We start from the raw sequence: 25,203 nt of genomic DNA on the forward strand, positions 1-25,203 counted from the left end.
TGGACATTGCCATGACACTTCTCTTCAGCTTTATTTGCAGGCAGCTGGACACTGCAAGAAGCAATTAAAATTAAAAATTTATTCCAGCTTATTAGGGAGATTTACAAGGATTGTATTAAAATTGCTGTAATTTTTTTTTCCCTCATCCCAGCCATCTAAATCAGAATCTCTATTACAAATATGTATTTTTCTCATCTTGATCTCCTAAACCTGACTCAAACTCACTTTATCTGTAGCCCCAGGGAGGCTTGAAGGGGTTAATGTGTGCAGGGGCTGACAGAGCAGCAGCTGCCTCTGTGACTTCATCCCACTAGAGTGGCAGCAGGGATTGTTGCTGGAAGAATTAAACATTTAAACATCACAACAAAACCTTTTCAGTCCTTCCCTCAGCCTGGGCTCTGCTCTCACACAAAGCCTGTGCTGGGGCACAAGGAGTTGAAGGAAATGTCACAGTGTCACTGTCACTGCTCTGGCCATGGCCAGCACAGAGTTTGTCACCAGCCAGGCACGGAAAGATGGAAAACCCTTTCCAAGGTGCCTTGTAAAACAAAAACTTCACTTAAAAACGGCTCCTTTACCTGCAGAAGGCATCTCCTTACGTCCCTCCCAGCTGCTGGGATGAGTTACGGATTAATTATGAAATTAAGAGACTCCTGAACATCATCATGAATCTCAAGTTCCATGGGAGAAGTGTCTAGAACTTTATCAGAAGTGATGAAGTGTCCCTGAGGCAGTCAAACCTCATTTGCAAGTGTGCAAATGCAAGTGTGCCACAGGCATTTAAACCCCATTTTGAATCCCAAACTTCCTGGATATAAATATCAGATTATTCTACCAGTTTATCTGACCCTTATCTATCTGACCCCTTTATTATTTGACCCTTACCTATTTCTTCCTCATATTTCTACCACTGGGCCTTTAAAAACATTATTTAACGCAGCCCAGCAGGTTGTACACAACATTTGTCTCAAGTTGTACAGCAAATGCAGCAATTATTTGAAACTTTAGAGGAAAATCTAATATCAGACATTCAAAAAAAGCCGTGGGTGTATTCCCAGAAGAGATGCCACTGCCCCATGAGAAGTGTCAAACCCCCCACAGTTCCAAAAAACTGATTGGGAATTCACTATTTTATATTCTCCCCAGCCAAAGGGCAAATGGACCAATCCAACTTTACAAAAAGGTTTTATTGAAAGGATTGAAAAATACTTTGTTTCTCAACAATATTTAAAACCAAGTTTTCAATGTGTTAACAATATGTAACAGGATTTTTTTTAGCTTTTAAAAATTCAGTACACTGCTTTATTCCCTACTACAGTTGGTAACAACTTCTTCCATTTCTACCAGAGGATAACTTTTTCTTTTTTAAAAAACCAAATTAATTTCCCAGCTTCCATTTTGGCCCTTTGTAGATGAAAGGATCTGTAGGTGCCAGCGACTTACAAACCCTTTTATTAAAAACTCTTAATCAGCAAACCCCTGTTTTTTAGCACAGTTTAACCAAGTTCTTCAGAATAAGCTACATTAGCAAAACGAGGTTTTATTGCCAATAAAGTGAGGTGCATTTCAGCTTTTTTTCTTCAGCTCCCCCACTCCTGGAGCAGCTCAAATGCAGAACTCCAGGGCTGCTGCAGCCTCGCTGTCCTGCAGTTTGCAGATTAAAAGCTTGGAAAGGGATTTTGTACGCTCAGCTCAGCTTTGTGATGTGTTACCACAGCCCAGGCTGGGCCAGGGAGAACCAAGGCAGCTTTTGGAGGAAAAGCCAGGGCTGAAGTCACTGAGCCAGGGCTGCAGCTCTGCCTGGGCTCAGCAGCCACCCAGAAAATGCCTTTTCTCAGCACAATTCTGCACAAGCAAAGCTGCAGCAGCCTCAGAGGCAGCAATGCAATTGCAGCAGGTGATAAATTGAAAGAAGAAATTTCAAGCCAACCCCTAATGTAGATCTAAAGTAGTTCAGTACACTTTGATTACAGATTTAATTGCCTGTGCACTCTGAAAATTAAAAGTTCGGCAATTTAGTCAAGAATAGCTTTACTATTATAAAAAGCATAAATAAAAAGTGCTGAATATAGTTTTATCTTTAAAAAAATACTAGATAAGGCTCATAAATCATTTCACCTCTGCAAAATGATTTTCCACTCCCCAGTGTGCCTAGAACTGCTCATCCTGCACTCATCCACACGTTTCTCTAGACACCATACCCTGTTCCTTCTCCCAATTATTGCATGTTTAAATAAAAGAGTTCCAAAGCAAAAAAGCCTGACACTTCTCTAGTTCCAAAAGTAACCAGTTATCAAATAACTGAATACTCCGCTTAGGAAACCCGTAAGCAGCTTCAAAACAGTGATAAAACAATTACTGCAGATTCAAGTGAAAGAGAAATCCCAAAAGCTCTCTGGATATTCTCCAAGATATCCCAAAATCCATCTGTTTTTGACCCAATCAAACCAATATTCTATGTTACAAAATGTACAAACCAAGTGTTCATTTATACCGACACGCTTTCATTGTGATTTGAATCTTCACCCAAGAGTTTGCTTCTCTTTTCTGGAAAAGTGCTCTCACCTGCATTTCATGAGCTCAGCCCAGGGCAGCACCCAAAAGGGATGAGACATTATTGAAACCACCAGAGACAACAGGTCAGGCAGAGTTTGGAAATGAAGCCATTTCCCATTTCCACTTTGGACCACAGAAACAACGTAAGACAATCATGAAAAAGGTTCAGCAGAGATTCTCCCCCGTTCCCAAGGAAATCTCACCTCAGCCAGGAAATTCCTTCCTTGGCAAGGACTGAACAGCTCCTGTCCCTTCCTTCAGTGAGCGATGCAGCAAGACTTGAAAATGCTGAAGTTTGGGTAAGATGATCAAGAGACTGCACCACAGAGAACATAAATGTAAACATTATCCTTGGGTTTGCTATTTTGCAGTTAAAGTACAGTACAAACCCTTTCCCCCCATCCCAACCAGTTCTTTTGTTGGGTTTTTTTTTTGTTTTTTTTTTCTTTCTTTCATAAAAGCACATACAATAAAATATGTACAGAGAGAAGTTAGAAACATTTGAAAGCATCTTAAAAAAAGTAAATGTGAGACTTAGAATATCTTGAGTGTGCTGAAGGCACCGTTGCTACTCCACTGGGAATGTGTCCTCTCATTTCTCCAGCCCACCAATGCAGAATCCCACCCTGGATTACTCAGCACCAAGAGTTAGAAGGTTTCCATGGAAGTTGAGGGCATTCAGGATCTTAGAAAAGGATATTTTCTTCAGAACAACAGTGAATTCAGTAGCAATTGAAGTCCAGATTCTTCTTGAACACTTGGAGAATTATTATTATTATTATTTTTTAAACATGATAGTCTCTAATGCTACCATTTATCCCAGGGAATCAAACAAAAATAATAAGAAAAACCAACACATGGATGATTCCCACCAAGAGGAAGTGCAGAGCTGTGAATTAGCTCAGCTACAAACCCAGAATAATCAATGTTCATCCCTGCTGTTTGTGGCTATTTCCACAGTGCTGACAGCCAAGGGTCAACCACTGCTCAAATGGGCACAAGAGAAAGAAATGTATATATAAAAAATATATACTTTTAATTACTAATTCCATCTATTAATAAAAAACATCCTTTGTGGGTCTTCAGTGTGTCACACTTGCAAGTAAGAAAGTATTTTCTGGGCAAGGTGTATTTAAGATAATAGAGAGGAGCTTTTTTTTTAAAAAAAAAGAAAACTTCTCAGAGCCTTTCTGTTCCTAGCAGTGTTAAATGGAGTTACAAACCTATCAAAATGAAAGATTTTAATGCCACTTTTCTGCTGCCACTTTTCCCTGGTGTAGCTACATTCAGCCTACCATGGAACTGGTAAGTCAGAGGTTACAATCAAATCTGCAGATGTGGTTTTGGATTGCAGTCAGGAATGATCCACTCTCAGACTGCTCGTTTGGAAGGAAATTCACACTGGATCAGAACCATCAGAGCCTTCCACTCCCACTCCTGATGGACAGGAAGGAGCACAACCCTTCCCAGCCCCAGCATCTCAGGGATATCAACCACAACCACAAGGCAGCTCCGGGGCGGCGCCTGCACCGAGAGCTCCAAAATCCAAGCGGAGGGGAGGGATTCTGCCACGTTCCACTGCTCCAAAATCCCAGCAGAGGGGAGGGATTCTGCCACATTCCACTGCCACGAGCCCTGCTGGGTGTGGACACTCAGAATTCTTCCTCCTCCACGGCGAAGTTGTTCTGCTTCTTGCGGACGTTCCAGTGCAGGCACTCGGCCAGGCTCTCGAACCAGTCGCTCACGGGGTCCCGGAAGCAGATGGAGGGGAGGGGGTAACAAGAGGTAGTGATGCTGATACTGCAACAGCACGGGGCAAGTCAGGCAGGGACAGCAACAGTCTGAACAACCCCCAGACTGTCCCCACCCAGCACAGAGCTGATTCACTGCCAAACAACAGCTTTCTATGCTCCCTGATCAGAACTACAGCTGCTCTCTAAATAACCAGCAGAGCTCTGGGGACGCTTTCTGTCAACCCTCCATGGCATCCTGCAGCCTCTGGCATCACCCACACAGGGACAAAGGAAACCCAAGGCACCACCTTGGCCTTTGGGTTTCAAGTTTTAAGCAACAAGCCCAAGGATTCCAGAGTGTGGCCAAGGGCCAAACCATGTGTTTGAATCTTTACTGGGCACCTTTCAGTTTCAAGTTTTAAGCAATAAGCCCAAGGATTCCAGAGTGTGGCCAAGGGCCAAACCTTGTGTTTGAATCTTTACTGGGCTCCTGAACTCCTTTATAGATGACCCAAGCTCAGAGGAAATAAAACCTGTTCAGGATGGAGGGTTACACCAGCTGTACATTTTCCTTCATGGCAAACTGTGTGGGCCAAGAGGAAAAGGGGCATCCTGAAGAACCAATCTGTCCATCTTCTTCCCAGATCTGCCTTTTAACACCTCCACCAGCACATTCTGAACACAAAACTGAGGGACTTCACACCCTTCTGCTCACTCAAGGCCAGAGCAAGTGACCACAAGCACTGCCAGTTAACCCAGTTTAATCCACGTGGAGTATTCCAGCACCTGTGCTCACAGGCAGCCCCTGTTGGTTTGTATCTTTCAGAATTCCTAAGATTTATCTTGAAGTTAAAATTTACAGAGTTTTCTAAAGATATGCCCATCTTCCTTGCCAAGCATGCAATGTTTACAGAGTCTGAACATTTCACTTGCTTTGGTGGGAAGATCCAAAGAACTCAAGTTAGAAATTAAATCCTTTTAGTCAGTCTGTGCTCTAGGAGGTGTTAGGGTTTATAAAAGCCTCTTTCTTCACTGCCAAAAACCCTTTTGGCAGATGTTAGAGAATGAGGGAGCTGCATGAATCAGGGTTTTCTATACTTAGAGATAATACAATCAGAAAAAAGGATTGACCTGTCTCCATGGCATATTTCCTGCCTCTTCCTTCCATCAAACGAAACCCACGCCGTGTTCCTGGCATCTGGGGAGAGCATGATCTGAAAAACAGGAGTGGTCCAAAACTCAAGAGCAAGGAACAAACACCTCCTCCATCCTCCCTCTGAGTGCAGAACTGAGTCCTTGGAACTCCACACTTGCACTGGAATTCCTCAGCTGTCCATGGCAGCAGTGCAGTAACACCACCCAAGCTCCAAACCTTTATTTTCTGTTTATGAACATGTTTTTCTATATGCAGTAAATCCCCTTCTTATAAGTACAAGACCATCCAGTTCCAGCCTGTTCCTTCCTTCCAGTTCAGTTCCTGTAACTTTAATTCAGTTACAGGAGCTGACTTAGCTTCTCTTTCAAGAAAAATAATGAAGTCAATCCAGAAAAACAGATTTTAATACATAATGAATCCAAAGCTGTCAAATTTAGGAACTTTGGCTCCTATTTAAATTACATTCCTATTAAAGAATTAACTACCATTGGCCAGTAACACCCACTGACATGAAAGTGTGGGCTGAGAGCTGTGCCATGAATAAACATTGAATTTATGTAGTAAAACAAGAACAAAAAGTCCAGAACACATTAATTTCTCAATGCTAATCCTCTAACATCCCCAGGACAAAAGGAGAAAGAGATTCTTCCTTGCACAAGAGTATTTGTCCAAAATACCCATTAACCAAGTCTGTTTTATATTCAGCTATTAAATGTCTCTTTTCTGCAAGACAACATGAAAAAAACCTAAATACTGAATTGCAGATAGAGCTACCAGCATAAACTTAGAGCTGCAATATTTCTGCATGAAAGGAGAATTTTTGATTCCCTTCACTGATCATTTACAGGCACTTTAGCCAAGATTATGGAACATTTTTCAGAATGCAAATGTAGGAATTCCCATTTTGTAGAATGTTACAGAGCTGTAGTCCAGTAGGAAAAGCAGTAGTAAAGTAGTAAAGTATTCCACTTTAATCAATTTAAGTGGGCAAATTCTTCAATTTAAGTGGGCAAATTCTTCTAAAGAAAGGCACATTCTTGAGCCAGACTTGGTGTGATCCTGCCCCAAGTGAGAGGAGCCACACGACACTTCTCACCTTCCTCATTCCTGTGGCCACTCCAGAAGTTTCTAACCCACAAAGAGAAATAAAATGACAGAAATCCCACCTTGAGTTCCACTCCAGCGGGAACCACGATGGGTCTGAAGGACAGGGAGTGGGGGCAGATGGGGGTGATCATGATGGCAGGGACGTTGGGGTGGATCATGGACGCTCCGGCCGCGGCGGCGTACGCGGTGCTGCCGGTCGGCGTGGACACGATCACCCCTGGGGACACAACAGGGAGGGACATCAGCACTGAGCCAGGGACTGCTCTGGGGGACACCAACAAACCCCACTGTCACCCTGGGGACAGCAACAGGACAGGGACATCAGCATTAACAACCAGGGACTGCTCTGGGGGACACCAACACATCCCATTCACCCCTGGGGACAGCAACAGGACAGCACTGAGCCAGGGACTGCTCTGGGGGTCACCAGCACATCCCATGCTAGGAAAGGGAACCTCTCCCCTTGGATTTCACAGCTCAGCTGCAGCCCAGCACACACAAAGTGAGAAACTCCCCCCTGACCCTGCCACGTGGTCTCAGGAGTTGCACAAACTCAGGTTACACAATTTTGTAATAGTGACTTTCATTTTTTTTCTTTAAGGGTAAGAGCTTTAAAGATTAACTCCTGGTGTTCATGAGTTGAGATTGTTTGCCTTCAGCAAATCCAAGCCAATCTTTTCTGAGCTCTTTCTTACCTTTAGCCTGAAATATAAAACCCCCAAAAAGATCTACTTGCCCTCACATGCCCATAAACAAAATCTTTCAGCACCTCAAGCTTCACTGTGTAGGAACACACCCATTCTTTGCACACCCTGTTTGCTGTCAGCAGTGAACTGGAGCTCTGTTTCCAGGAGAGAAAACCCTCCAGGGAAACCCAGCAGCCTGGCCCTGAGCTGGGCAGTGAGCAGCACTCACCATCTCCTTGCACCGTGGTTATCAGGTGCCCATCCAGAAACACATCCACGTTGGACAGGTAGGAGGAAGGGCCACGATCCACCACAACTTCATTGAGGACCTGCCACGACACCAAACATTACTCCAGCCTGCTGCTGCTGCCTTGGCAGTGAAATAAATGTCAAAAAACTGAACATGTTTGCCAGATCTCCTAAAAGTTCAAGCTTATTTAGTACCTGCAAATTAAAGTCTCTTTACACTTCTGTCCTATTGAGTGTCAGCTGAAGATTAAGAATTTAGTTTTGAAGATTAAATTAGATTTAATTCTTAATTTTAAGAATTTAGTTTTGAAGTTTAAGAATTAGTCCCCAGGAGCTGGTCACTAGCAACTTGCAGGGTTTTTCTTCTCATTTATAAAAATGTCTGGTGTGTCTGACTTTAGAACTACTACTTTGTTCTCAAATAGAACGAAGGCTGGACTCAAGCTTGGAGATATTTCCCAGCCTAAACAATTCTGTGAAATTATTTCTACAGCAAAGTATGAGATGAGCACTTGTGACAGCACAAAGGAAATGTGTGCAGCAGCTGCTCAGCATTCAGAGCACGCTGGGAGCTGGAGCAGCAAGGCCCAGCCCCACGCTGCTGAGGGAGGGCTTTAATGAAACAAACACAAATTACAAACATTATATTGGCTTTTTTGGCTTGTTTTGCCCTCTGACCTGATATTGCATAACTTGTTTGCCCACTTCTTTCTCCAGGTTTGCAGACACGACTCCATTCTCCTCTATCCCATTCTGCACTGTGGTTTTCTCCCTGTGCTCCTTCACCACCTTCACCTTGAGCCTGCTCCGCAGAACGAGAGCGGCATTGCCTGGAGAGGAACACAGGGAAAACACACAAAAAGGAGATGCTGGCACAGAAAATCACCCCAGCAATGACTAACACACTCTACCAAATGCCATCCAACCCTTCCTGAGCTTTCAACATTCCCAGTTTCATTCACAACATAATTGGCTGCACTTGGCTGAAGCTCAAAACTGATTTTTAGTAGCAATGAGCAAAAATCAAAGCCAAATTCCAAGCCAGTCCCTTCCCACTTTTTTTATTATAAAAAAAGAAAATTTAAATTTAAATTTAAATTTTATATAGACATTATTAAAATGGGAAAACACTGTTGGGCTCATGTGATCTTCAGTAAGACAAAAGCTAAGCTTAAGGAAAATTAAAGCATTAGAAACAAGTATTAAAAGAGAAAATTCTAGTGAGAATATTAGACATCTTTTCAGGATCTACTTTGGATGCAACTCAAATAATCTCATATTGAAGAAACAAAGAATTTATTTCCTCAAATATTTTATCTGCCTGACTTCTAAGTATTTAAACACTGCACTTTATTTCTATGTTTAGTTGCCATTTAACACAAATTCTACAATATCTTACACTTATTTACTCCATGAAGTTATTTCTTAGCCCTTTTTCTTTACAGAGCAGTACAGAGAGCAGCACTGGATGGGTCAATGCAATGTAAAACTTCTGTTAATTTAAGATACATTTCTGGTAATTTAAGATTTCTCTCAATTTCAGATACATTTCTCAAGTTTCAGATCTTAAGGGCCAACCTAGAAGAGTTGATTAAGAAAAGTAACAAACAAACACCACACCTTGTCCCCTTAAATTTACCTTCTATAACCTGAGTGACTTGGGACTGAAAATTCTCAAAATTAAATGGAGTAAGAAATCCAAGGGATCCCAGATGAAAAGCCATAACTGGAGGTACACTACCCTATCAATAAAGAAAAGAGTTTTAAAGCTACTCAGTCAAAGCAATCCATACTTCAACTATTTGCCTGTAAATATTGTGACTATTGATGAAACTTCAACTGTGCTTAATAAAAAACAACACATTTGACATTCTTTTCACAAGGAAAAAAGAGGGAATGAAGAACAAAAGACAAATGCTGAACTCAGCAACAAAGAGGGGGGCAAAAAGCACTTTTAAATACTTCCAAAAGAAAAGGTTTATGGGTTTATTTCTCATAAGAACCAACCTGGAAAAGTGAAGAAGCATAAAGTAAGGTCCCATCTCCTCCCAGGCATATGATAAAGTCTATCTGATTTGAGATATCATCATAGTCTAGGAGAAACATTGAAATAAAAAGTATTGAATTGAATTGTATCCACAATTTTTATTTCCTAACAAAAATTAGGAAGAAAAGTTACAATTTGGAGCATGCAAACATTCCCTCACAAATATATTAAAAAGCACAATTAAGATCTAACAACTGCCTGCAAAAGACATAAAAGTTTTAGAAATTTGACCCAACAACTAAGAAAACACCAAGACAAAACAAAAAAAAAATTACACTCCAACTGTCCTTTCAAGAAATCATTTCCATACCTTCCCTAAAGGTGCAAAATTTCTTCTTCACTGGCCCAAAATTCTCATCATTAGCTATAGCAGGGTCTTCCAACACTTTTTTTTCTACATACACTATCATATTGTTCTCCTGAAGAGAGAGAAAACAAGCTTGTGAGGGACCTCCCAAAAACACACTTGACTCTCTCCATATTTTCCATTCATTTAAGACATATAAATAATATTTACAGTAGTGTTCTGCATCTGCTGTGTGTTTTTAATGTGTGGTCTGATCCTGATGAGAATTCTGCAGCATGCACAGACCATTTAATAAATTAAAGCTTGGAGTATAGATTACATGATACAGCAATAATGCTGTGTGTGCTCAAGGCTTAAAGGTTTCCGCTTTTTATATCCCATTCCTGTCATTTAGCATGTAAACAGAATGGAAGTTTTTACTTGAATAATTTTAGTTTTCAGCTTCATACTGATCTTAACTTCTGCAACAAATTTTAGTACACCCCATGGCAGTGGGTATGAAGATTTGATTGCACAAATTCTGCACAGAATCAGCAGCTGGAGAGAGCTGAGGTGGCATTTCTGTTTTCTCACCTCAGTGAGGTACACGCAGAGCTCTTTGAAGGGCTGCAGCAGACTGGCATCACGTATCTTCTTAATCACAAGGACACTCTTGGGAGGTTTGTTCCATGTCAACCGCTGGCTTGCTGGATCCTGAATGTGCCTGGGGGACAAAAAAACCCCCAAACATCAGCACATTTTGGTCTGACACCTTTCTGACCTAGTAAAAATACATCCTCCAGTGTGGAGACCACACAGCCCTACACACCAGGCAGGGAAAGGCAATAATTCCCATTGCAAGGATGTTCCTGAGGGAAAGGTAATAATTCCAATTGCAGTGATGTTTCTGAAGGAAAGGCAATAATTCCCACTGCAGCAATGTTTCTGTGCTTTGCTACATGCAGGTGATAACACAGAATTAATAATTCTGGTCCCTGCTGCCCTGTGAATGACCTGTGCCAACAGAGACCTGAACAAAAGCACCACCAAAGCTCTCAGAAAAAGTTCCTCAACTGACTGACACAAGTGTTTCCTCTTGGTTTAGTGCAGACTCAAAGGAGAAACAGTCAATTAGAGGATCTGAAAAAGTCACAGCATCATTTTTTTCCCCATCCAATACTCTAGGTCAAACAGCTTAATGTAAATGTAAAATCCATTTTATTTCAGTGCTCACATTTGAGATACAAACACAGCAGAAACTAAAGGTTAATGCAGGGCTCTGATATCAATAATGCTGCCAAGGAGTAGGGATTGCAGCACTGAACAAACCCAGAACTAGCACCAGCTTCATTCAAACAACAGCCAGTCTGCCTGTTTCAGCTGTACTCACCAAGTCCATGCACTTCTACTGAATGAAAAGTTATTCATAACTTGCTTTAATATCTTCATGTTTCTTTCCAGGGCTCAGGCAAAAGCAACAGCTCCAAATAAAATAAAAGGCTGAGGCTTTTATCACTTATTAATAACTGCAACCTCAGAAGAATACATTTTTCCCTGAAAAATGCTTTTTCCTTCTACTGAAGATTTCAATCAGTTCCGATAAAAAGTTGTGAAGGCTTTACAAAAAATCCTGTGTAAAACTTGTATTCCAGATCCTTGAGGCAAGGTTTCATAAAGAAAATCCCATTTCAAGAAAAATAAACAGGTATTTGATTTGCCTTTCTCTCAAGAGCACAAGCCCCTGATCCTTTCTTCACTGAGTGTTCCATCAATTCATCTGCTGATCAAAAAGCAGATTTGCAAGTTCTAGAGCTGCTGGTTGTATTGAAAGAGACACCCAACCTTCCCTAACTTAAACCTGCTCATAAAAACTATTATTTTCTGTTAAAAATAATTCCTCCAGTGAGGAGAGTTTAACAAAATTACCCACAGCAGAGGGGAAAAAAACACCAACAAGGTTTTGCTTGTTTTTAAATCCCACAAAACCTCGCGTGCAGCAAAAGTAATTTACAATTTGCTTTTCAAACAAGTCCTTGCCTTCAGCAGCCTGGGGGCAGCTCTGCTCCCAGCCCTGCCTGCCCAAGGTTTTCCCTGGCACAATCCTGTCCCTGTCCTTATATCCCAGCCCTGGCCAGCCCCTGGGAGGAGCAATTCCCCAGGTCAGGTGGGTAAACACAACCTGGGCTGGCTTTCAGCTGCACTGCAGCACCCCAGGGCTCTTTACAGCACCAGGGGAGAATGAGGAAGCTCTGAGTTGCCAAAGGGAGGGATCTGGGTTAGACTTTCCCAGGAAAGGGTTGGATATCTCCAGGAAGGTTAGAGTCTACAGAGATAGAGATTTGGGCAAATAAATATTGACTGCAATGTCTTACAGTTAACTGGAAGAGCAATTAAATAAAAGTTTTTTAGAGGGGCAGAAAGCACAGAATGGTTTGGGTTGAAAGGGCCTTAAAGCTCATCCAGTCCCACCTTCCACCATCTCAGGTGGCTCCAAGCCACGTCCAACCTGGTCTTGGACACATCCAAGTGGGGCAGCCACAGCTCCTCTGTGCCAGGGCCCACCAAAACCAGGAACCACTGCCTTGGTTAAACCCTGAAATTCCTCACCTGGCCAGATCAGGACTCCATTTATTAAGCATGTAACACCTGTATAGAAAGCAACACTTTATGCCACCCAACCTACAAAATTAAAATGTTTATTTGCTCACTAAGCAGAAACCAGACCTTTATTTCCACATTTATCAACAGTCTAAAAAGGAAACTTGCTTTACCTGAAAGTACCAGAGACCAAACAGAAAAATTGAAAGTACAAATTCAAACATCATCACCAAGGCAGGGAGAAGGCTTCCCTCAGATTTCACAGCACACAGAACAGTTCCTCTTCCTCCCCTTTTTCAATAGAGTCAGAAATATGAGAGTTGCCATTTTAGACACCAAACTATGGATTGCAGACTATGCCAGCTTGGCAAAGCTGACCCCAGGATGGCAATCAAGCAACATGAAAACCTCTAAATACCAGGTAAAATACAAACAGTGCTGAGGGAGAAGGGGCTGTTTAGCCTGGAGAAAAGGAGACTCAGGGGTGACCTCAACACTCCCTACAGCTCCTGAAAGGTGGCTGTGCTCAGGTGGGATTGGGCTCGGTCTCCAGGAACTGACAGAAACAGAGGACACAGCCTCAAGCTGCACCAAGGGAAATATAGGTTGGATATTAGGAAGAAGTTTTTTTACAGAAAGGGTGATAAAGATTTTTACAGAAAGAGTGATAAAGTTCTGGAATGGCTGCCCAGGGAGGTGCTGGAGTCACCATCCCTGGGTGTGTTTAACAAAGCCTGGATGTGGCACTGGGTGCCAGGGTTTAGCTGAGGTGTTGGGGCTGGGTTGGACTCCATGGTCTTGAAGGTCTCTTCCAACCTGGGGATTCTGTGAATTCTGATTAGGGGGTGAACAAAGTGGAATCAGTGGGAAAACAAAGTGGTTTTCTTTGTCACAGAAGGAGCAGAGTGCCACTGATGAAGGAGTACTCACATAATCGTTTTGGGATTCTGCAGCATGCAGGCCTTTGGTCCAAACGTGGTCACTGGGCATGGTCCGTGCAAGGAGCGTGTTCTCCTGAAGGCACAGAAAATAATCAGTGAGTAAGAGAGATGTGCTGACAAACTGGGGCTGCATGGCTGCTCAAACCCTCCTTTGAACCAGCTGCACACAAGCAATACAGGGCAAAGTGCATTTCTCAAACCTACGTGTGCTTCCCAGGCAGGGTGATTTTACAGATTAGCTCTCACATTTCCAATGGCTGCATCAGTTCCACTGCTGCAGAACAACACTTTTATTCTGTGTTTCTCAAAGCACTGTATCTTATCTAAAAGCACATTTTTTAGAATGGCTGAATCTGGTATAAATACAGCTAAAACAGCTCAGTGAGGCTCTTCACCTCACTGAGGGCTTTGGGTTTCCCAGTGTGTGACTTGACAAGGAGCTCTCCAACGCCTCCAGATGTTTTCAAGTCACACTGTCTTGGTCATTTAAACACCCTTAATAAACTAATCAAACAAATTCTTCAACTCTAAGGCACATGGAGATTTGTATCTGCAGTATCAGGCTGCAATTTTGAACAGGCTGAGAAATAATTTCTGTTTTCCCCCCCCCCCCATTTCTCTGATAAAATATTTGTCTTCAAATAATCAGGGGCTCTGAGGTGTCATTTATCCTCAAAATTGAATCCCACCAGGACACAGGGTTATTCCTGGCTCTAGGATGAGATTAGCTGGAGAAAGTCAGAACTCTTCTGCCTCACCTCCCTCCCAAACTCCTCCAGCAAAGCTGGAACTGGGAGGAAAACTTGCTCAAGCCATGGAACTGTTGAAGCATTATGTGACTGCTATTAGAATTATTCTATTATAAAGAAGGGGGAAGCATTTATTTCCTGGGCTTAATTCAATCCCATCTTGCTTTTAACAATCATCACTGCAGAGCCTTCTATTGTGTGTTACAAAGTAGCTCAGACCAGCCAGATGACTCACTCCTAGAGCTAAAAAAACCCTCAGAAATTTAATAAAAATCAAAACCAGATCACAGGTTAAACATATAATTAAGGAACAACAGCAACATCTTATTTGTTCCTTGCCTAATAAAATAGGCCAGTCTAAGATCTGAATTCCAATAACAAAACCAGAATAATTTCTTTTCCATCTGTAAGTCCAGGTATGGCTGACCAAGTTAGATAAGAGCATTACTAAGTGTTTTATAAACTTTACCCTACTGATATTAAAACAGAAAAAAGAGCAAGGACTGACATAACAAGAGATTAACGCGTCTGTCAATATGAGCAAAGGGATGATAAGTCTTTATCTACTTGTGAACAATTACCCTTGGCATTAGGATGGTTAAATAACACCCTGGCAGCTTCACCTCCCACTGCTTGCTCCACTCCAGCTTCTCCCACATAACTGTAATTTTCGCCCTCTCCCAACACAGGTCATTATTTGATGCCACTCCCAGTGACTGACCAAATTTTGTTCTCGTGCGAGGCTTTAAATATCCATGTCTGACCTTCATGACATTCCAAAAAGTTTTCTCTGCAATCCCTAATTAATAAGTGGTGTAAATTCTTCACTGGTTTAATCAGTGCTCAATAAAGAGCGTGAGTGAACAGAATTTCAAGTTATTCCTAGTCAGGCTGCCTTTGCTAAGAATGAGCAGCAATGCCCTGGAAATTCTACATCTTTTAGGGCAATCTATTTATCAGTTCCCAGCAGCTGGGCAGCTACCTGGAGCTGAGCAGCACAGAGGAAGCCTGAGAGCAGCACTTCCTGCCAGCCTGCAAAATGCCCTGAGACAATTTAGCTCTGCAGTGAAGACAGCCAGAGAATGACTGCAGAGCATCCTAATGAAGGAAAATCTCAGAAGCAATTACCCTGATTCAAGCCCACAATAGACACAGCACTTCTGGCTGAAAAAGCAGCTGTTTAGCTAGAAAATAATACACAAAATTTTAGATCTTCTATGCAGGCTGACTGAAAGGTTTGAGTAGAAAAGGGAAAACCACCAAGTTTTACAGCACAATTTAAATACCAAGTCTTACACATTGACCATACACACATCACCAGAGCTCCAACAGAGCACGGCCCTCAGAAGACACTTCCCAGAAGCATCAAATACACCGAACTACAAACACAGAGCAGATATTTTCCTAACCTTTCAAGGCTTTTAGTTTGCCTCCCTTCACCACCAAGCCACCCCCTGTGCCCTTCAGCCTCACCCGTGGGTTCTCTTGCCTCCCAAGAGCATTCCTACCAGCAAAGCAGGAGCTCTGAACAGGAATTCCATCTGCTGAGCAGCTCCCTCGTGCCTCTGCCCATGCTTTGGGGACAGCCACAGCACAAGGAAGGTGAAGTCTGTGCCTCCCACAAGATCAAGACATGGCGCTGCCCCTGCCTGCTGTTCAATATTTACAGCAGGTCCAAAGATCACCAGATCAGAAGTTCTACCCACCCTGTCCACATGACAGGAGCCTTGCAATGAGATCAGAAAGTTGGCTTCAAAAAAAGAATGGGTGTTTCTCACCGCTCTGAAACCGTCTGCAAACACCAAGTCACTTTTTGCTGCCTCATACCCAGGTTTTTAACACACAGCACTAAAGCTCTGGCTTGAGCTTTTGTAAAAGTCTGAAGAATTGTCTCTTACTGTTGACTGATTCTTTTTTGGAGACTGTGAGCTCTGCAGACACCTGTTTTGACAAGCCATGAAACTTTGATTCTGCTCTTAGTCAACACCCCTTCAACTCCACACCTTTGTTTTTCACCTTCTGAGACACATTTTAAGAATCCCTCATGGCCATAAGAAAAAACACTAAAATCTAGTTAATTTCACATATTTTAGCACCGAGGGGAAGAAGCAGGGGTCTCACCTGAATTCTTTGGTGCTTCCAAGGGCAGGTGAAGCTGACAAACTCCGTGACTTGGCGCGGCCCCGGCTGGTGCTGCCCCACTCCTCATCATCATGGCACGCTGAGCAGTGGTAGGCAGAGTCTGAGTTGCCATCAGCCTTGCTGGCACACAGCTTCTCCCGACTCATCTCCATGCTGGAGCTTCAGGAACCTCAGCCAGAGAGAAATTCAATCCCTGCAGTGGAGAGGGACAGGCAAAACCTCAGCGCTGGCAAAGGTAACGGAGCTTTCCTTTAAATTCCAATTATGGGATCAGCTGGCTCAAGGAAAAACAGAAGATTTGCTATCACAATCCCTCTTCTCTCAGTAGATAACATGCTGAACATCAAAAAAATCACTGGAGTTGTGCTTCATGTCAAGAAACTCCTGGAGTTGTCCAGGAGATGAGGATTGCTGCTGAGAGGAGCTGGTGCTTTGAGACATTTCCCTGCTTTCTGCAGCCCCTGCTCTGTGGTCAGCACTGCTGACCAAGGTGGAGTTTTGCCAGGGCCCTCACAGTGGTTTTTATAATTGCTTTTCAGCAATTAAAGTGTTTTAAAGTCCCTGCAAGAAAATCTGGAGGAGCATGTTACACTAAAGCCAGTTTGCATACACTAATAAAGACCTTTCCTAACAATCTGGGAAGTTCTTCAAGGTAATGAGAAGTTCCTGGAATTAAAAATGATCAGTGTGTTCCCAGACTGAGAAGAGGCCCAGCACAGATTTGTGTCTTCAGTTACGCAAGAGATAAAATTAATTTCTTTTAGCTATTTAAAATAAAGAAAAGCTTTAAATACGTGCCAAAGAATCAAGGCACAGGAAAACTATAAAGTCAGGAAAAACTATAAAGTCTCCTATGAGGTGATGCATATATTGAATACATAAAATAAAATACTCAGAGGAAAAAGAACACCATCCCTGTCAGATAATGCCACAGAAATAACCTTAACAAGCCTCATCTTTTGAAATAAAAGAGGTTAATACCAAGCTGAGGAGAGACAAAAAACAAATTGGAGGACAATACCTAAGTCCTTAACTCATTTCTGACAAACTGGGGAGATGATCCAAACCAAACAGGACAAAAGAAGGACAAATGTGCAGTATTTCAGTTCCACGAACAACCAGCACAAATGAGAGATAAACAGCTGGGTAGAGCACAGCTTTGCAGAAGTAAAAAAACAAACCACAAAACCAAAACAAAACCCAAACTTGAAATAAGTTGTCGAGATCTTGTGGGCAAGTTGTCATCATTACTTGAAGGAAGCAGAGGAGAAATCTTATCAGAATAAAAATAGAAACCAACTTTCAGTGTATGAACAAACACTAAACCATAAACAAATAGTATCCATGTGAGTGCAGCACATTCCTCAAGTCAGTTGATTCCAACACAAGGGGAAAAATTTGGTTCAGTAAAAATTTGCAGATGTTTTTTTCCAATGGTTCCATCGCTTTGGATGAAGCTCCCACCTCATCCTGCAGAGAGAGGAACTGAACATTGGTGCAACCATGAAAATGGACTGTGGCTCTGGAAAATCATCACCCAGTGAGGATATCTGGGGGTAAGTCCCCAGAGAATGGCAAACCCATAATTTCACCAGAATCCCAACCTGCAGACAACAAAACCAACAAAACACAGTTGTAATTCTAAACTCATTACTAAATTAGACAGCACCACCACCTAATCAAATTAGAAAGTGCTTTTGCTCCTGCTCTAGCTTAGGCTTACCCGGGGAGAGCATCACTACAAAGAGGTGCAATTAATGCCAGCCATTAATGATTTATAGCATCCTGCCCTTGGAAGGCATCAATGTTTAACTGGGGGTCACTCATTGCTGTGTCACCTGTGACGACCACTGCTTGGGAAACAGATATTGCAACAGAGCTGCAGTTCTGTCCAGCTAAGATTAGCAAAATGTACCTCTATTTTTAGACAATTCGAGCTGATATATAAATTTTGTGCCCATTAGTTTAGCAAAGCAGGCAGAGAACAATAATTTATGTAATAAGCAAGATGTATTTCCATGTGACTTTGACTGAAGAATGTTCATCTGACAGATGCTGACAGGAAAGAAAATCAGATTAGCTCAAAACTGGAAGTAAGAAGTGCACAGACATACTAAATACAGCCTAAGAACTTGATATTCCCTCCATGTAATACTTTCCAATTCAGGATGTTTTAACTAGAGCTTACACCATGTACTGTTTAATTAACATTCCCTCACAAGACCTTTATTGAATAAGCAGACTTGACATAAGACAAAACTGCCACTGAACAGCTTCCAGGATGGGATCCAAAAAACCTTTAAGCACATGGTAACAAACTAATGAAAAGGCTGCTCTGTCTTAAATCATGTCCAAAATAAAAACAACACAAGAAAAGCAAGTATTTAAATGTCCAGCACTGCAGAATGAAGGACAACTGAGGAAGTGTCAACATTTAACAACACATATCTGTGATGGTGACACAGCAGCCAGGTGAATCACCTCTCACACATATCCAACTCCAGTTTTATTGTAGCTTCCCATTTTTAATTTCACTCCATGTTCCCCTGAACAACAACTTCCCGAAGGCTTCATCAAACCACCTTTATACAACCCCATGACATCCCCCAAAGGAGCTGCAAGGCTGCAAATCACCAAGGGATTTAATTTCATTTTATAACGACCATGCTTGTAAGCTGTTCTTTCGTAACAAACTTTTCCTGCCCTAAATCATCCTGGTTAAAGGATTACTGTAGGGTCCATCCTGACAAAATCCTCACAGTGCTTTAACCACCCACCAAGTGATTTCTTAGAAATGACAGCAGTCATTCAAAACTCATTTTGTACTTTATTATTGACTTTCTCTTGGGGCCTGAGAGGACAATGTTCTATCCAAAACTGCACCTCTTGTCCCATTGCTGGAGAGCACTGTGTGCTTGATCACTCTGCTCTGTGGAGCTTTCTTTTGTTGTATTTTGCTGAATAAAGCACTCCAGCAGAGGTTACATGCCCATGACTCCATCCCGAAGGCACTAAACCCCCTCTCACACACACAAAAATGAAGGAGCAACTCCACCAGACAGACAAAGCTTGGTTTAGTCAGAACTTCATATTCCAGCGAGCCTGCAGAAAACCAAAACCCCTATTAAAACCCAGGCAGTCTGGCAGCAGATACAATTTTAGGTTCTGATTACACACCCCAAATGCTATTTCCACCAAAACCCAGGCAGTTTGAGCATCACGTGTGCGAGGCCCAGGCAAAACAAGTCCATTTGTTAACCCTTCATCTGCTGAAGCCCAGCACCCGAAGCCAGGGCTGGACCCTCGGGGGGCAAACAGCGGGGCTGGCCCGTGTCTGTAATAACACAGAAAAGAGGTTTATTTTTTTATGTCCTGTAACCTCCACTCCCTGATAGCTCTGCTGATAGAAAACGGGAGAAAAGCAGCATTGCAGGATGGAAACGGGATCTACACACTGTCCTGGCCGGCAGAAACCGCCCCAGGACGAGCTTGTTCCACCTCCTGAGACAGCAGGGAGAGCAGCCCCGAGGGTCTTCCCTGAAAAGCCTGGATTTCACCCCAAAATTCAGTCCCTAAAAACCTGGATTTCACCCCAACATTCAGTCCCTAAAAACCTGGATTTCACCCCAACATTCAGTCCCTAAAAACCTGGAATTCACCCCAGCATTCAGTCCCTAAAAACCTGGATTTCACCCCAGCATTCAGTCCCTAAAAACCTGGAATTCACCCCAGCATTCAGTCCCTAAAAACCTGGATTTCACCCCAACATTCAGTCCCTAAAAACCTGGATTTCACCCCAACATTCAGTCCCTAAAAACCTGGATTTCACCCCAACATTCAGTCCCTAAAAACCTGGAACTCACCCCAACATTCAGTCCCTAAAAACCTGGACCTCACCCCAACATTCAGTCCCTAAAACACCTTCACCTCCTGCCATCCCATCCCTCCACCATCCCACACCTTCACCTCCTGCCATCCCATCCCTCCACCATCCCACACCTTCACCTCCTGCCATCCCATCCCTCCAACCATCCCACGCCTTCACCTCCTGCCATCCCATCCCTCCAACCATCCCACACCCCTCACCCCCACAATCTCACCCCTCACACCATCCCACACCCCTCACACCATCCCACACCCCTCACACCTCCAGTTTCCGACCATCTCACACCTCTAGCTATCCCTCCTCTCCAGCCATCCTACCATCCCACCCCTGCAGCAATCCCGCACTTCCTACCTCCAAGCATCTCAACACTCCAAACATCCCATCTCCCACCATCCCACCCCTCCAAGTGTCCTACCTCTCACCATCCCATCTCCCCGCCTCGCACCGTCCCATCCCTCATCTCCCACCATCCAACACCTCCCAACTCCAGCCATCCCATCCTTGCAGCCATCCCACCTCCAACCATCCCATTCCTCCAGCCATTTCACCTCTCACCTTCCCAACTCCCACCTCCACCATCCCATCCCTCCAAGCATTTCACCTCCCACCTCCAACCATCCCATCCCATCCCTCAAGCCATTTCACCTCCCACCATCCATCCAACACCTCCCAACTCCAGCCATCCCACCCTTGCAGCCATCCCACCTCCAACCATCCCATCCTTACAGCCATCCCACCTCCAACCATCCCATCCTTGCAGCCATCCCACCTCCAACCATCCCATTCCTCCAGCCATTTCACCTCTCACCTTCCCAACTCCCACCTCCACCATCCCATCCCTCCAAGCATTTCACCTCCCACCTCCAACCATCCCATCCCATCCCTCAAGCCATTTCACCTCCCACCATCCCATCTCCCACTCTCCAACCATCCCATCCCTCACCCCAACCCTCTCACCTCCTCAGTGCCCTCTCAGCTGGGGCAGACTGCATCTCCTGCTCTCCTCCTGCCTTTTGCCTTGCAGCTCTCACCACACCCTTGGCCAACCCTGCTCACATCTCCTTACAATAGCTGTCACGAACTTTTACCTTAATCTGGCCTTTCGTCAGCCGGTAAATGCCCTTTGTGACACAAAACTGCTTGACAGCCCACACCACTTTGTGAGGATCACTCCTCTCAAATGCAGACATTAAGTGGTGAAATGTGAAAAGAACATTCTACAGTCTGTACTTGAACTGAAAAAAAAAATAAAATAAAAGGCTTTGGTACCTCAAAATCATCAGGAGCTTTGTCACAACTTCAACAAAGGGAGGATCAAGCCCATGGGTGGATGCCAGCAAGAAAACAATTCTTCAGTTACCAAACCTATCAGGTTTCGTAATTTCAAAATTAAAGAGGCCACACTCATGGGATAAATCACACCAGGACAAACCCACACAGTAAGAGCAAGTTACACCATAAGAGAATGTGGCACTTGGGGATTTTTTTTTTCTTTTTCTTCCTTTATGTAGTAATTTGTTTTTGGGGAACCAGGGAGCTGTAAATAACTGATGGTCAGTAAAGGCTGAAACAAACTTAAAAAAGAGGAAGCAGTTGCTAGATGTGGGAAAATACCATTGGCCATGTTACACCACTCTTGAAAGTACAGGATTTTGAGGCAAAATTTCTCTCTAGTCCTTCATTCCAGAGCCCAGTGTGCAAGGAATTAAGGCAACAATTCACAGCTCTGTGGGGTCAATGACATCTCAGAGCCCCAAATGTCTTTAATGTGCTGGAAGGGATTCTCAAAGTGTAAAGGGACGCCTGAACATGACACTGGGCAGGAATTCAGCTTTAGGGAATCAAAGCCTAAAAACCCGAAGTGAAAAACCATCCCAGGAGAGATGCTCGGACACAGCAGCTCTGCCAGCCAGCACTCACTGCCCAAGGCTGCCTCTTGGGATGGACTTTTCCAAACTCGCCAGGGTGAAAGTGATGAATCCCCACGACAATTTACATTGCCTGCTCAAAAAGAAACCCTTCAAGTGGCAGATTGTTCTTCCCACAGCGCTGCCACTGCCCTGCTGTTGCTCAACATTTTGTAAGAGGCCTGAACTCTGCAGCAGGAGCAGCTCTTATCCCTGGTAATTGGTGGAGATAAAACTGCTAAGCAGCTGAGCCTGTCCTATTTATAAAAAGGCTGCTGGTAAAACAGCAGCTCTGAACTGGGCAAGTTCAGCAGCGACCTTGGGAGCTCTGCTTGGCTGTTGGGATGAGTGTCCCAGGCTGTGAGAGCTCCTCCCTGCCCGGACTGCTGTGCAGGACAAACAGAAGGGTTTTAGGTCCCTTTCAAACATCATCTCCCTGACACCACGAGCAGAACGATGTAGCTCATCACTCTAAGCCAGGTTGTGCTTCCTTTCTCTCAGGGAAGAAAACAAAGAGAAAATGTTGGCAGGAACTTGAGAAATGAGCATAAAAACATTCTGCTTTTTTTTTTATTATTATTATTTTTTTCCCTCTGGGGTTCTCAAAAGGTGGAGTGGGATTTGGGAGCTGCCAGGCCCCACACTCTGAGTTCTGCAGCCAAGCTCAGCAGCCCCATCTCCCCATGGTGCAATTCCTGCTTTTCCAGGGTCCCACAGGGGGTAATTTAGATGATTGACTTCAAAGCATCTACAACATGGTCTAACTAAAACTGACAAGCCAAAAAACATTTGTAATGTATTGTAATTAGCAAATAGTTGATCTCTGATTGTGATGAGTGAATTATAACATCTGTATTGTCTCACTCTTCACATGAGACTGAAAATGGAATAAAAGTTTTTCAGGCACCTCTCAGCTGCCACATCCCTGGGCCAGAAAAGGGCTCAATCCAACACCCAGCTCCATCTCAAACTGCTCAAAGATACTGAAATTGCCACTCCAACTCCAGCTGGCCCTTGGTAGTGGTGGGACTGGTTGTTCTGGGGTCTTTCCTTGCCAGGAGTCACCCAAGTCGAGCGAGCAAGATAAACAGCCTGCTGTGAGAAGGGAGGAAGTTGGGTCAGGAGCTTTCATCACTGCCCAGGCTGTGAAAACAGCCTGAGGAGTGACAGCAAGAGTGAGATGGATTCCTCTTTGTTATCATGTGTGACCAGGCCCTGGCAGCTGTGGAATGGGCTGAAATAGCAACAGGCACAAGCTCAGCAGGTGACAGGAAAAGTAAAATGGCCAAACCCTGTTTTTGTTGCTGGCAAGGGAAAGAATTATCACTGCAGGCTCTGTACAGGTGTGAAATACCATGTTCTTGTTCCAAAGGGAATAAAGATAGTGGGAGGCTCATTCTTTTTTTTTCTTCTAGGCTGCCACAGCAAAACCTTTTCCCAAGCCAGCTGGCTCAGCAGGTACCAGAATCCTTGGAGCACTGCAAACACATCCATCCTGCAGGGAGGCTGGTCCTTGTTAGCTCACCAGGAGTTAACACCAATTTCTGCTCTCAGAGCCTCCAGGGAGCCAATTTGCAGCTTGGTCATTACCAAAAATTTCCTTGCAGCCCTAAGACTGTGCAGTTTTGAGAGCTTTGTTGTCCCCAATTAGCAAAGTCACTGCCATCACCTCACTGTGTGGCTCTGCTCCATTGCAGTTGTTGGCTTATCAAACACTCCACCCTTGTATTAAACTCTAGTTAAACCCCCCACTAAACAATCCAGGGATTTAAGAAGCTGCTCATCCTCTTGTAATTGAGGCTCTTTATTCCTCTGACCTTCAGGTTTGTGCTGCCCTGGGAGTTATTTGATAGCACAAGAGAGAATTCTGACCAGTGACTTGATATCACCAGGACACTTAAAAAAAATTAAAAAATTAGTTTTCTTGTTGAGAAACCTGAAATCTCGATGGAAGATCTTCAAAAGTAAGTGCCTCAATCCAATTTGCTGATGAGGATCAGATGGAGCTTTTCACCAAGAGGAGAGTCAAACTAAGGCCAGTGCTAACACACTGGACTTGAAGAGACAGGATTAATGCTTGGAAAAAGTCTCTGCAAAGGGAAAAATTAAATCTAATTCTAAAAACAGAAACATCCAGTTGATATAATCAGAACAACACAAATGCAGAGGAAATCAGTCTGGAATCCAGAAGCTTCAGCACAAGGTAGGATTAGTTCTGAATATGAGCCTTACATCACACTCTTGTGATTGTCAAAAACAGAAATGAAAAGAGACTGGTCTCTGCCAACTTCTGCTTCATTTGCATCAGAATTCTCTATAGCCCAGCATTATTAACTTCTTCTTTTCATGTATTCAACTCCCTTGTATTTTGCAGATGCTCAGATCACAGATGCATTTGAAAACCTTCCCATTCACCCCCTTTGTTCTAATTCTCAGAAAGGTGCAGCAGATATCCTTTGCCTCTGCACAAAAGGAAATATACCTCCCCAATACCCCATATTAAAAGAACATCCTGCACTGTAGTTAAATGATCCTTTTTCTTCATAGAAAAGAGCAGGGTAATTTTTCAGATGAAAGAATGACACACTCAGGAGTTCTGCACCTGCATTTACAATAGCCTGGGTAAAATTACTGGTCCTGCTGCCTCAGACAGAAGGCTGAGAGTAACTGTGGTCCCCAGTGAAGCCTCTCCTTTCCCCAAAACATTTTAGTAGAAAAAGTACCAGAAAGAAAAGCACCAGTGTGTTCTGGTAGGACTGGTTTGTTCTCATGGTTACTAACTATTAACTCAGACACCCATTTACCTTCCCTCTTCACCCACAGATGATGTTGCTAACCCTGTGGCCAGACAGGTATTTTAAAAAACTGCAAAAAATCACCCAAGAATCATCCAAAATAACATCTATGCACATTCCTCTCCACCTCATTCCCTTTTCTTAACTACCTCTTCCTTCAAATTTGTGCTTTTTCTGAACCCAGCAGGTACCTTTTAGTTTCCTGCCACTTCCAATTTCTCCCTGTACTGCTGGAGAACAAATTTTCCATCATTCCCAGTGCTCCCCACTCACCAGCACAGATTCCCAGGCTGATCCTGAATCCTGTTTGTCCTTCCTGTTTTGTCCTGAGCATCACCTGTTGTGAAAGCAAGCAGGTCAGCAAC

At 43.5% G+C, this 25,203-nt stretch overlaps 1 protein-coding gene across 1 annotated transcript; it reads right to left on the bottom strand.

Annotated features, from left to right (window-relative positions):
* Window positions 1-1,166: 1,166 nt before the first annotated feature.
* NADK (NAD kinase) lies at window positions 1,167-20,089 on the bottom strand. Its single transcript, XM_041463654.1, has 12 exons — window positions 19,428-20,089; window positions 16,230-16,443; window positions 13,349-13,432; window positions 10,415-10,544; window positions 9,845-9,953; window positions 9,495-9,580; window positions 9,127-9,229; window positions 8,166-8,317; window positions 7,468-7,567; window positions 6,612-6,769; window positions 5,421-5,503; window positions 1,167-4,356 (listed from the first exon to the last, which is right to left on the bottom strand). Exons 2-12 carry the CDS (start codon window positions 16,400-16,402, stop codon window positions 4,209-4,211), a joined length of 1,326 nt encoding a protein of 441 aa, XP_041319588.1. The 5' UTR covers window positions 16,403-16,443; window positions 19,428-20,089; the 3' UTR covers window positions 1,167-4,208.
* Between the last annotated feature and the right edge of the window lie 5,114 nt (window positions 20,090-25,203).

This window comes from Pyrgilauda ruficollis, unplaced genomic scaffold (genome assembly GCF_017590135.1).
Source record: "Pyrgilauda ruficollis isolate IOZ18807 unplaced genomic scaffold, ASM1759013v1 scaffold169, whole genome shotgun sequence".
Taxonomy (NCBI): Eukaryota; Metazoa; Chordata; class Aves; order Passeriformes; family Passeridae; genus Pyrgilauda; species Pyrgilauda ruficollis.

What these genes read in the sequence shown, in the direction of transcription:
- NADK (XM_041463654.1), bottom strand. Translation starts at nt 16,402, where the DNA reads ATGGAGATGAGTCGGGAGAAGCTGTGTGCCAGCAAGGCTGATGGCAAC. An exon ending in AACAAGTTATGCAATATCAG is followed by an intron (nt 7,568 to 8,165) that starts GTCAGAGGGCAA and finishes GTGTCGTGGCAG; the next exon opens with GTCCTCAATGAAGTTGTGGT. An exon ending in AACCACGGTGCAAGGAGATG is followed by an intron (nt 6,770 to 7,467) that starts GTGAGTGCTGCT and finishes TTGTGTCCCCAG; the next exon opens with GGGTGATCGTGTCCACGCCG.